This window comes from Trachypithecus francoisi, unplaced genomic scaffold, assembly GCF_009764315.1.
Source record: "Trachypithecus francoisi isolate TF-2019V2 unplaced genomic scaffold, Tfra_2.0 Lachesis_group8, whole genome shotgun sequence".
Classification (NCBI taxonomy): Eukaryota; Metazoa; Chordata; class Mammalia; order Primates; family Cercopithecidae; genus Trachypithecus; species Trachypithecus francoisi.
In genome coordinates this window covers 118,114,616-118,126,961 of record NW_022681473.1, presented here as the reverse complement: position 1 = coordinate 118,126,961, position 12,346 = coordinate 118,114,616, and the positions used below count along the sequence as shown (strand labels likewise).

Sequence of the window (12,346 nt, the reverse complement as noted above, 5' to 3'; positions counted from 1 at the left end):
GGAGGTTGAGGCAGGAGGAGAGCTTGAGCCCAAGAGCCTGAGGCTGCAATGAACTGTGATCATGTCGCTGTATTCCAGCCTGAGTGACAAAGCAAGACCCTGACTCAAAAAAAAAAAAAAATCAAGGGGGATGGCATGGGAGGTGTGGGTGCCCTTGAGCCAGGCAGTACCCTTCCTCCAAGGCCTTGGGACCCATCTGCTTAGCCTTCACTGGACAGCCAGCCAGGTATTCATGCACTGCCTCACATCTGTCCCTGTGTGTGCGCTCACATGACCACCTCTCCACCAAACACGAAGCCACATTTCCGCCCATCTTCCTCTGACAAAGCTCCTCCCTCTCCTAGGTTGGACCAGGGCCTGGGCGCCAGTGCACCCCCTCTCCACCATCCGCACACATTCGTCTCCCCACCTCACCAACTCGCGTGTCCCTCCTACCAGGGCACCAGGCCCCTGGTCTTGGAAGCTACAGGTCAGAGCAAAACTAGCCCCTTGCTGGCCTGGAGAAAGCACCTGTACTGTGGTCCCCGCCCAGCCTGACTCCGGGGTCTGTGCTGAGGGGAATGTACGTCCAATTTCTTGCAAATCGAGTAGGGAGAAGAAGAAAGGAGGGTGCAACTCCAGTAGGAAAAGAAACTTAAAAAGAAATAAAATGTTTTACTCATTTACACAAATACACACACTGAAGTCCACCCTGGGAGCTGGTAAAACAATTCCAATCTCAGACCCGTCTGGTTTCCAGGGTCCTCTGAGCCTGGGCTTCCTGAAGAGCACCGCCCAAGGGCCCCACAGCCCAGATCCGGCAGCCCGCACCTTTATTGAGGAGGCCCCCAGGCTCTGTTCCCGCTGCTCCTTAGACAGCCAGCTGTGCAGAAACGGGCCTCGGCCCAGCTTGGGGCTGGTGGGGTAAGCTGTATCTTCAAACCTTTGCCCCCAGTTGGGTCAGTAGAACCACCACTGTCCTCCCCTTCCACCTCCCAGCTCCACTTTGGAGGCTGAGGAAGTGGAGTGTTTTTCTAGGCAGATTTGGAGCCCTGGAGATGCAGTTCACAGTCTATGTTCTGCGGCGCTGGTGCAGTCAGCAGTCCAGTCTCCAGCCTGCAGGCGTGCACACTGGGGTGGACGGTGGGTGACCCCGCAGGCGTACACATTTGGGTGGCCCCTGCCCCTATACCCCAGTTTTCTCTTTGATCCAGTCCCGAAACAGAGGGAGCCTCGTGTACACGCCCGGCTTGTTCCTCTGAGCGCAGCCGTCTCCCCAGCTCACCACACCGGCCTGGAAGATTCGCCCATCCGCCTCCACGCTGGACAGGGGTCCCCCGGAGTCACCCTGGGCGGAGACAAGCCCTGCCATGAGTCCCCAGTCCCGCCTCTCCCGGGGCCTACCTGCCGCCCTCCTGTCCCGGGGCGCACCTGGCAGGAGTCCACGCCGCCGCTGAGGAAGCCCACGCACATCATGCGTGGCGTGATCTGCTGCGGCAGGAGGCTCTCGCAGGTGGTCTGGTTGATGACACGGATCTCACCCTTCTGCAGGATCAGCGAGCCGGTGCCTGGGGAGAGGGCAGGACAGGGCTGGGAGCCGGGCTGCTTCGGGGGCAGCGTCATTCGAGGCGCTCCCCATGGGTCATTTGACTCCCAAAACTCTGGAGCAGCCCAGATGCCCGGGGCTGACAAACGGGTAATCCGCGTCTACTCAGTGGGCTCTGGCAATAGCAGCCACCTAGAGAAAGCAGGGGCATGCTGAGATCTGCCAGGCGAATTGAGAGGGAACAGACGCCGTGGCAAGCAGGGGTGAGGGAACAAGCAGCAGAGAGGGAAGGTGCCGCAAACGCCCCGGGGTTCTGTGAGGGCTTTCGAGCTGTACGCCTTGTTTGTTTTCTTTCCTCTCCAACGTCTACAAATGTTCAGTATATGCTATAGAGTGGATTTTTTCAACTAGCCTTTGCCAACTAATGGCCTGCTTCCCTTCATACCCACCCCCTCACGTGCCTTAAGCACCACTGGGCTTAAGGTGTTGCTATCTTCATTATGCAGATGAAGAAACAGGGTCAGAGTTTAAGCAACTCGCTCAAGGTTACTCAGGTAGTTAGGGGCAAAGCCAGCCTTCAGTCCTGAGCCCGGGCTGCAAATCCCATGCCCCTTTTACTAAGGGCCTCCATTCCGCCCTGGACAGCCTCATTCTGCCAGGCAGAGGGAGCCCCTCACTCCACGGCTGGACACGCAGAGGAAACACAGCCTTGGAGGAAGGCCCCAGGCCCTCTGTGGAGCCCTGCGTCAGCCTGAAGCTCACCTCCATACTGGGTGTGTCCCCAGCCTGTGACCCAGATGGCCTTGCCGGCAGGGAAGACATGGGAGGCATCCGGCAGGCAGATGGGCCGCACCACGGAGCTGTACTCCACCGGTTTTTCCAGCTCCAGCAGCGCGATGTCGTAGTCGAAGGTGAAGTCGTTGAAGGAGGGGTGGGAGATGATGCGCTTAAGCCGGCGCTCCTGCACCTCAGGGGCACTGCGCTGGCTCTGGTCGTGCAAGCCCAGGAAGGCCGTCCACTGCGTGGGGTCCGAGTACCTGGAAGGGAGAGCCGCTGTGAGACCGACCGCGCAGTCACTCGGGTCTGTGCACAGGGCCCCGCAGCCCCGTGCGTTCCCAGAGGACTCCGCATGGACGAGGCACAGCAGCTGCTCAAAGAAGATGACGGTGTCAGCTCTTACTTGGTCTTGACCCTAAGCTAGAAACTACTAAGTGCCTCCCGCTGCAGTAAGAAACCCCCCTTAAACTCTTTACCCCCCTCCTTTAATATATTTTTAATCTGATGACCAAAAATTAGGTATCTTATGAACCTGATCTTTCACAGGAGGAATAACAGAAAAATCAACCCAAATGATTTTTCTTTTCTTTTTTTTTTCTTGTTGTTGTTGTTGTTGTTGTTTTTGAGACAGTCTTGCTTGGTCGCCCAGGCTGGAGTGCAGTGGCGCAGTCTCAGCTCACTGCAACCTCCACCTCCCAGATTCAAGTCATTCTCCCGCCTCAGCCTCCTGAGTATCTGGGATTACAGGTGCACACCACCACGTCTGGCTAATTTTTGTATTTTTAGCAGAGACAGGGTTTCACCATGTTGGTCAGGCTGGTCTTGAACTCCTGACCTCGTGATCTGCGCCCCCACTTTGGCCTCCCAAAGTGCTGGGATTACAGGTGTGAGCCACCATGCCCGGCCCAAATAAATTTTTAATGCAGTGGTATATAACCTAAGACCAAAATGAATTGAAAAATATGTTGTGTTGTATCTACTAAGTTTCTTGTTGGCTATGGAATAGGTTTAGCGATTCTGAAGCTGTTTCGTGTGCACTGCAGAGCAGGCGCCCACCCTAGTGTGGGGAAAGGGAGGCACAGATGTGGAATGGGATCAGAGGTATCAGGAAAGGCTTATGATTTTTATTTTATTTTATTATTATTTTGTGAGACGGAGTCTCACTCTGTCACTCAGGCTGGAGTGCAGAGGCATGATCTCAGTTCACTATAACCTGCACCTCCCAGGTTCAAGTGATTTTCTGGCTCAGCCTCCCGAGTAGCTGGGACTATGGGCATATGCAGCCACGCCTGGCTAATTTTTGTATTTTTAATGGAAACAGGGTTTCGCCATGTTAGCCAAGCTGGTCTCGTACTCCTGACCTCAAACGACCAGCCCGCCTCAGCCTCCCAAAGTGCTAGAATTACAGGCATAAGCCACCATGCCCGCTGGCTCACAATTCTTAAAAACTGGTCTAAAACCAGTGCTATCTCTAGCGGCACCCAGAACTTAGTGTCTAAATATCCTTCTCTATTAAAAGGAACCAGGGCTCCTTGGAAAAATGGCTGATTTCAGATCTGGGTCTTAATGGAAAGCATAAAGCAAACCTGGAACATTTTGTTTCTGCAGAAAGCAATCAAGCACTCAAACCCCAGTGTGGCCCGTCTGGCAAAGCTGGTTAAAATGAGGACAATAAGAATCCTGAAATAAATGGTGACAGGGTGACACTACTACACAGGCGGAATAAAAAAAAAGGGTGGGATAATCCATCGGTCCACCCTGAGTCTAAAAAGTAATTTCAAAAGAATTTATAAAGGGAAAAAGAAAGCTATTATTTACAGAGAAAAGCAGCCCCTGGCCAGGCGTGGTGGCTTACTCCTGTAATCCAAGCACTTTGGGAGGCCGAAGCAGGTGGATTACATGAGGTCAGGATTTCGAGACCAGCCTGCCCAGCATGGTGAAACCCCACCTCTACTAAAAACACAAAAATTAGCCAGGTGTGGTGGTGGCCACCTGTAATCTCCAGCTACTCGGGAGGCTGAGGCAGGAGAATCGTTTGAACCTAGGAGGCGGAGGTTGCAGTGAGCCCAGACAGCACCACTGAACTCCAGCCTGGGCAACAAAGTGAGACTCCACCTCAAAAAAGAAAAAAGAAAAGAAAAAGGAAAGAAGGGAGGGAGGAGGGAGGGAGGAAGGGAGGGAGGGAGGGAGGGAGGGAGGGGGGAAGGGAGGGAGGGAGGGGGGAAGGGAGGGAGGGAGGAGGAAGGAAGGAAGGAAGGAAGGAAGGAAGGAAGGCAGGCAGGCAGGCAGGCAGGCAGGCAGGCAGGCAGGCCGGCCAGCTCCTAAATGCTGAAGAAACAGTACAATAAGGAACCACATTCTCACCTGCCACAGTAATAATCAACAAATGTGAGAATCACCAATGGACACTGAGACGCCGGGTAAAATACGGCTGGAGAACGAGACACTCACGCTGATCACCCGCGATGGTGTATTCACAACCAAGGTGGAAGCCCCTTTATGATGGCAATATCTGCTGGGCTCCCCGAGCCAGGTGCTCAGCTCCTCTCCCAACCAGGGGGATCATGCTCTCCCTGAGAAGCGTACAGCACCACCCATGCACTGCTTCCTAACCCAGCCATGAAAACACAGTCAGGAAAACCCAAATTGAGAGGCATCCTGTAAGATAACTGGCCCGGACTTTTCAAAAATGTCAATGCCATAAAAAAACAAAAAATAAAAGGCATAGAGAAACTGTTCTTGATTAAAATGAGATTAAGGAAACCTAATGACTAAATACAAGGCATGACCCTTCACTGCATCCTAGAACTTTTTTTTAAAAGCTCCTAAGAAGGCCGGGCGCAGTGGCTCATGCCTGTAATCCCAGCACTTTGGGAGCTCCAAGCGAGAGGAGCACAAGGTCAGGAGTTTGAGACCAGCCTGGTCAACACGGTGAAACCCCATCTCTACTAAAAATACAAAAATTAGCCGGGCGTGGTGGCAGGTGCCTGTAATCCCAGCTACTCAGGAGGCTGAGGCAGGAGAATCACCTGAACCTGGGAGGTGGAGGCTGCAGTGAGCTTGGATTGCGCCACTGCACTCCAGACTGGGCGAAAAAGTGTGTCTCAAAAAAGAAGAAAAAACCTCTAAAGACGACCACGATGGGCATGATTGGAGGACATTTATGATGCGTACATCAGCTCGCAGCACAAAGCAAGGCCGCCATTTTTCAGTGGGACAGCGTCCTCGTTCTTGGAGACACAGGCCGAGGCACCTGGTGGGGAGCCTCACAATGGCTGCCCCCAGCTGGGAAATGGTTCGGAAAAATACACGCGGTGCAAACACAGAGAAAGCAAACGTGATTAACTCAATCACTGAATGTAGATCAAAGTATAAGAGTGTTGCCTGTATGGCCAGGCGCGGTGGCTCACACCTGTAATCCCAGCACTTTGGGAGGCCGAGGCAGGGGAATCATGAGGTCAGAAGTTCGAGACCAGCCTGGCCAGTATGGTGAAACCCTGTCTCCACTAAAAGTACAAAAAATTAGCCAGGTGTGGTGGTACACACCTGTAGTCCCAGCTACTCCGGAGACTGAGGCAGGAAAATTGCTTGAACCCAGGAGGTGGAGGTTGCAGTGAGCTGAGATCACGCCACTGCACTCCAGCCTGGGGACAGAGCAAGACTCTGTCTCAAAAAAAAAAAAAAGTGTTCACTGTACTAGTCCTTTTTTTCATTCATTGTATTTACAACATTTTTGTAGGTTTGAAAAATTTCAAAATAAAACATTGGAAAAATACCTATCTAAAATAGAAAATGGGTGTGACAAGAGAAAGGCGTGAAGACCCGCTTCATTTTCCCTCACCTCTCAGGAAAGTCAAAAGGTTACTGAACCACCCAGCCAGAGCACCTCCCCGACCCTGGAGCACTAAACCGAGCCTCTGCCTCCACACCTCTCCCCATGCCTGCCTGAGCCCTGGTCCACTCTCGCTGCCCTGGCGTCCATCCCCTTCTGGCCTTCCTTTCTTTTTTTTTTGAGATGGAGTCTTACTCTGTTGCCCAGGCTGGAGTGTAGTGGCATGATCTCGGCACACTGCAACCTCCACCTCCCAGGCTCAAGTGATTCTCCCGCCTCAGCCACCCCCAAGTAGCTGGGACTATAGGCACCTGCCACCATGCCTGGCTAATTTTTGTATTTTGAGTAGAAATGGGGTTTCACCATGTTGGTCAGGCTAGTCTCGAACTCCTGACCTCAGGTGATCCGGCCGCCTTGGCTTCCCAAAGTGCTGGGATTATAGGCATGAGCCACTGTGCCTGGCCCTGTTGTGGCCTTTTTTACAGCCAGCTCCCTACAGAATTGCAGGCCTAGGCCGAAGCTCAGTTTTCCAACCTGGGCTAGGCCCGATCTCGCTTCACTATAATCTGTTGCCACCAGAAAATGATTCCCAAAAGCTGCTTTTGTGAGATCCTTTCTATCCCATTCCACAGCCTAAAACGATTCCCAAGAGCTGCCAGGTGAGGCCTTGGGACCCACCCAGGCCTTCTGCGTTCATCGTTAATTGACCTGACCTTTCTGATGGTTTCCCAGCCTGCTCACATCCAGCCACATACTCACCCCTGCATCAACTCATTCACTCAACAATCCCTGGGCATCTGTGATGCAATCTATGACCCAGCCTTCAGGTTCACCGTGTACACAGGGAGAGATACGAAAACCACCAATTACAACATGACGCGAAGGGTTCCACAGAGGACTGGTTAGAAAGCTGTAGAAGAGGATGGGCTGGGAGTCCGGAAATGAAGTGAGTTATGAACCAAGCCTCAACATCACATAGGCCTGGCCAGCTATGGCCTGAAGCGGTGGAGAATGCCACAAGTTTAAAGAGAACAAAGGTAGCCGGGCACAGTGGCTCACACCTGTAATCCCAGCACTTTGGGAGGCCAAGGCAGGCGGATCACCTGCGGCCAGGATTTCAAGACTAGCTTGGCTAACATGGTGAAATCCCGTTTCTACTAAAAGTACAAAAAATTAGCCGAGCGTGGTGGTGCATGCCTGTAATCCCAGCTACTCAGGAGGGTGAGGCAGGAGAATCGCTTGAACCCGGGAGGCAGAGGTTGCAGTGAGAGGAGATCGCACCATTGCACTCCAGCTTGGGCAACAAAAGTGAAATTCGCTCTCAAAAAAAAAAAAAAAAGAGAGCAAAGCATGTTCAGGAAGCCCTCACACTAAGCATGGGGAAGGCGTGAGGACTGCACTGGAGACTGAGGCTGGCCGGACAGGCAGGAGCCAGATAACATGGCTGTGTCGGTCATGAAGGAGTTCCTGCTTTGTACTGCAAGCCGTGGCAGGCGTTGAGCAACAGACTGGGGTGACCAGATTTTGGGAAGCTCACGCTGGGCTGGAGTGGTGCAGACAGAGTCCTAAGAGGGAAGGAAGTGGATGGGGAGAGGTGCTGCAGCTGCCCGGGCGACAGTGAGCTAGGACGAGCAAGGTGGTGGCAGTGCAAGCAGAAGAGAGTAGAAATGTTTCAGGAATGCCCAGGAGGCAAGGATGTAGCTGAAAGGTTATCATGGGATGGGGAAGAGGGGAGAGCCATCCTCGTCCCTCTGGCTCAATTCCTCATGATCCCAATACCCAGCATGGACACCCCCATCCAGCTCTTTGCCCTGTGCCTGCAGGTTTCCACCTCCCTCCTCCAAGCCCTCCCTGTTCACCCGGCGACCTCAGCTCAAGACCCCGCTTTCATGAAGCCCTCTCTGCAAACTCAGCCAATTGGTAAGTCTGACAGTATTTGATTATATCAGCAGACTCAGCCTCTAATGTTTAAGGCATGCACGTCTCCCAGCAGCTGAGAGACTGGTTGTGAAGATGCAGCCACTGATATCCCCCATGGTGACCCCAGGGGCTGGAGTGCAGCTGGGAATCGCAAGTGCTCAGATAGAACTTCTGATGTCCCAAACACTCTTCTCCATGTTGACACAGTAAGTTGTTTTATCCCTGAAACAGCCCTGCAAGGTAGGGTCACCCTTTTTAAGATGAGGAAGGCACAGAGAGAGCAACTTGCCAAAGATCATATAGCTATTATGTTGTAGACCACAGTTGGAACCTAGGCAGCCTGTGCATTTAACCACAACGTGATGCCGCCTCCCAGCAGTGCCTGATGAATGCATGATGACTTAGCCATGTGCTCAGGGTCCCGTGACACCAGGCCCCTGCACACCTCCCACCTCCATGCCTCTGCATACGACACTCCCTTTGTCTGGAAGGTCTGAGCCACCTGGTCCAGCTGACAAACACCCTCACGTTCAACCCTCAGTTCAGACACCTATGTTGAGTGTTCCCAACAGTCGCCCTCCCCAGTCCCTCAGGCATATGGGTTTAAAATTCTAAACTCCACATGCTGGGCCCAAGGGAACCTGGACACAGCCCTGGCACAGCACTTACTGCACGTGTGTGTCATGTCTTGTCCCTACCCTCACAAGTCTGTGGCGCACAATCTGCAGGGACCAAGTCCTAGTCACGTTGGTCTCTCTAGTGTCAATAATAACCGTGGGTGTTGAATATTAATTGCACTACACATTGGCAGAAGCATGACTGCTAATCAACACAGGATGAAGGAGAAGGAAATGAGAAAGGAAGCAATGAAGCAAAGGAAAGGAGGAAGCAGTGCAGGACAACAGCGGTGTTCTTAGTATGCACCCAGCCATTTCCTAGCTCCACCTGCTGACGGGGCCGGGACATGACACCATGGTGACAATGAACACACTAAGCAGCTGGACCTTGGTCTCTAAATACCATCCCCAGTAAAGGCCTCCTTGGAGAAATGGCTGGTCCTAGGGCTGGGCTGGGGAAACACAAGATGAGCCTATTGTACCTCGTAGTGCCAGAAAGCAAGGACGTGGCTCAAAAAAGGAAAGAATGGGGCATGTCAAAGAGGCACAGAAGCCAACCTCAAAGAGCAGTGGTTGACCCAGGCACAGTGGCTCACATCTGTAATGCCAGCACTTTGGGAGGCCAACATGGGAGGATCACTTCAGCCTAGGAGCTAGAGGCCAGGCTTAGCATTTAGCAAGGCTCTGTCTCTACAAAAATTTTAAACTAGCTGGGCATGGTGGCATATGCCTGTAGTCCCAGCTACTTGGGAAGCTGAGGCAGGAGGATTGCTCAAGCCCAGGGGTTTGAGACTGCAGTGAGCTATGATTTGCACCACTGAACTTCAGCCTGGGTGACACAGTGAGACTCTGACTCATACACACACACAGACACACACACAAAATTCTTAAGCTCGCATTACTCCAAAAAAAAAAAAAAAAAATCATCCCTGCTCTGGGTGAAGTTGGGTGTGACAAAATGAGACAAGGGATTGTCTCAGGCTGGACAAAGCCACATGTCAAGCACCCAGCAAAGCTGGGGACCATGGAGCTGGGTCCACTCCCCACAGGCTCTTGCTGTCTGTCTCCATCACCCAAGCCCTGTGCACGTGTCTGAGCGCACTCCATCTGTGCTGCAGGCCTCCCTCCTGCTCTGGGCCCATCTCTCCTCCCTGCAAAGGGCAGCTGAAGGTTTGGGTCACCTGCTCCTGGGGCTGTCTACCATGGAAAATCATGCAGCCAGCAGAAAGCGCATCCGCTTCTCCCGAGGGTGGACTCTCCTGGAAGGCCCACGCCCCTGCGCCTGCCTCTTCAGAGCAAGCCAGGCCCTAAAACTCCTTCCTTCAGCCCATGGCCAGACGCCCAGAGAGGCTGGGAGCTAAGACACAAATAGCGCAGCCTGGGATGCCTACATGACCCTTCCAGGCCTCTCACCTGCCTGTGTGTCTGAGGCCATGACATGCTGAGCACCTACTATGTGCCAGGCACAGCACAAAGTGACTCAGGTACAGCATCGTACTTAATTCTCACAACTCTAAGGGTGGGAACTGACTTAGAGGAAGGTGACAGTGAAGGATGGTGACTTCACTGTCACCATCATCAGTGAAGACCCCAAGGCCTAGGAAGTTTGAATAACCCGCCCAGGGTCACTGGCAAGCCAGAGCTGGAGCATGAATCCAAAGTCATGTTGGCCAATCCAAGGAGTCGTGCAGTGCAGACTTACCGGAGACCACACCTGTGCTCAAGTCTGGCTCTGCCACTTAACAGCTGTGCCACCTCGAGCAAACATCTCTACTTCTCTGAACCTTACTTTCTGTACGATGAGGATACAATCGACCTGCCTAACTTGCTGGGGGTCTTAGGAGAGGCACAGAGATAGCACTTGGCTGCCAGTGGGCACCGAATACAGTGAGTTTTTATTGTTACTGTTATTAAGCCCCGTCCTGGGATATCTGCTCATTTGGTTTGGACGCTTGTCCCCTCCAAATCTCATGTTGAAATGGGATCCCCAGTGTTGGAGGTGGGCATAGTGGGAGGTGTTTTGGTCACGGATCCCTCCTGAATGTTTTGGTGCCCTCCTGATGGTGACGGGTGAGTTCTGAGTTCACACGAGGCTGGCTGCATAAGAGTCTGGGACCTCCTCCTGCTCTCTCTTGCTCCCGCTCTCGCCATGTGACGTGCCTGCTCCCCCTTCACCTTCTGCCACGGATGGAAGCTCCCTGTGACCCCTACCAGAAGCAGAGGCTGGCACCACGCTTCCTGTACAGCCTGCAGAACCACGGGCCAAATAAACCTCTTTTCTTTATAAATGACCCAGTCTCAGGTATTTCTTTAGAGCAGCTCAAGAATGGACTAACACATGTGCCCACCCCTCCAATGCCCTTCCTTGGTGCCAACCCACCCTGGCATGACTCCCAGATGCAAGCGGCCAGTAAGGAGGCTCCCTGCTGCCCACCCAGAGACCCACCTGAATCCTCTGTCATCGATGTAGCAGTGCGCGGCGGAGACCAGCCAGTTGGGAGAGATGAGGGAAGCACCGCAGACGTGACCCTGGCCCAGCGCATGCAGGCTCACCTGCCAGGGCCACTCGCCCTCATCCGCATCTGTGCCCCCAACAACACGAGCCTGTCTGGTGAATGACCGCAGCCCACAGTCTGCAGAGGGGGGCAGAGAACCAGAGGACAGCAAGTCAAGGTGGGGACATCGAACCCCAAGGGGATATGCGTGGGTGCCAGGAGACCCTGTGTGGGGAAGCCAGCTTTTGGCGTGCACAGCACTGCTGGAGTGGCGAGGGCATGAGGGACCCCCAAAACCATCTTTGAGCTTCACAGACTCCCTTCCACCATGCCCCTCCTTCTCCCCGCTCCCAAATTCAAACCCGCGTCTTCCCACCTCCCCCTCCCTCACAAATGCAGCGAGGGCCTCCAGAGGCCAGCTGCTCGGCTTCACTTTGATTTGGGTGTCATCTGCCTGATTTGACGTTATCTGGGGCGTCACAGGAAAGGGGGTGGCGTGGAGCAGGGAGAAGCATCTTTGAATGCTGAGGGACACAGCTCTCAGAGGGACGAATGAACCACTGATGTGAGGTCACAGAATAGCTGCAGCTGTGCTCAATCTGACCTGTGGCCAGCCAACGCTTCTGAAACACAGAGACTGCAAATTAAAGTATGGGCGGGCAAGGGTAAGGCCCTGCCTTGGGCTTGGGTGAGCTGCGCTGCTCTTCTCCAGGCTACTCCCCTACAGCTGTGTCTACACAGCAGGGGCCAGCAACGCACTGCAGCCACGACCTCGCCATGCTACAGAAGCCCTGAGATGCTGGCTGTACGGGCCCTTCTCCAAGACCAGAGCCAGCCCGTGGGGTGGTGCCTTCATGACAACTGGCAAGGCTATCCTTTCCTCCAGGAGACACAAGCACAGAGCTGCTAAGTGAGGTGCTGGTGGGATTGCGCCTCCAGGTGCGCCCTCTGGTGGGCACCTCGCACAGTGAACGACCTGCACAACCGTACTCAGATGCCTTGCTCACCGCAGTCCTTCTCATCTGAGCCATCACTACAGTCCTTCTTCCCGTCACACTCGGGGTTGCCCTTGCTCAAGCAGAGCCCGTTGAGGCAGCGGTAGGTGTGTTTGGTACAAGTGACGATGTTCACTGTTCAAGGAGGAGGACACAGGGAGAGGATCAATTCCTCTGCAGCATCT

General features: G+C 53.6%; 1 protein-coding gene across 1 annotated transcript in view; it reads right to left on the bottom strand.

The window, feature by feature from the left end:
• Window positions 1-634: 634 nt before the first annotated feature.
• The window catches only part of ST14 (suppression of tumorigenicity 14), a 53,279-nt gene continuing 41,567 nt past the window's right edge, over window positions 635-12,346 (bottom strand). The window contains exons 15-19 of the mRNA XM_033204310.1: window positions 12,174-12,296; window positions 11,118-11,304; window positions 2,288-2,562; window positions 1,411-1,547; window positions 635-1,327 (exon numbers count right to left, since the gene is read on the bottom strand). Coding sequence (XP_033060201.1) covers window positions 1,166-1,327; window positions 1,411-1,547; window positions 2,288-2,562; window positions 11,118-11,304; window positions 12,174-12,296 — 884 coding nt within the window. The 3' untranslated portion in view covers window positions 635-1,165. The remainder of the gene's footprint in view (window positions 1,328-1,410; window positions 1,548-2,287; window positions 2,563-11,117; window positions 11,305-12,173; window positions 12,297-12,346) is intronic.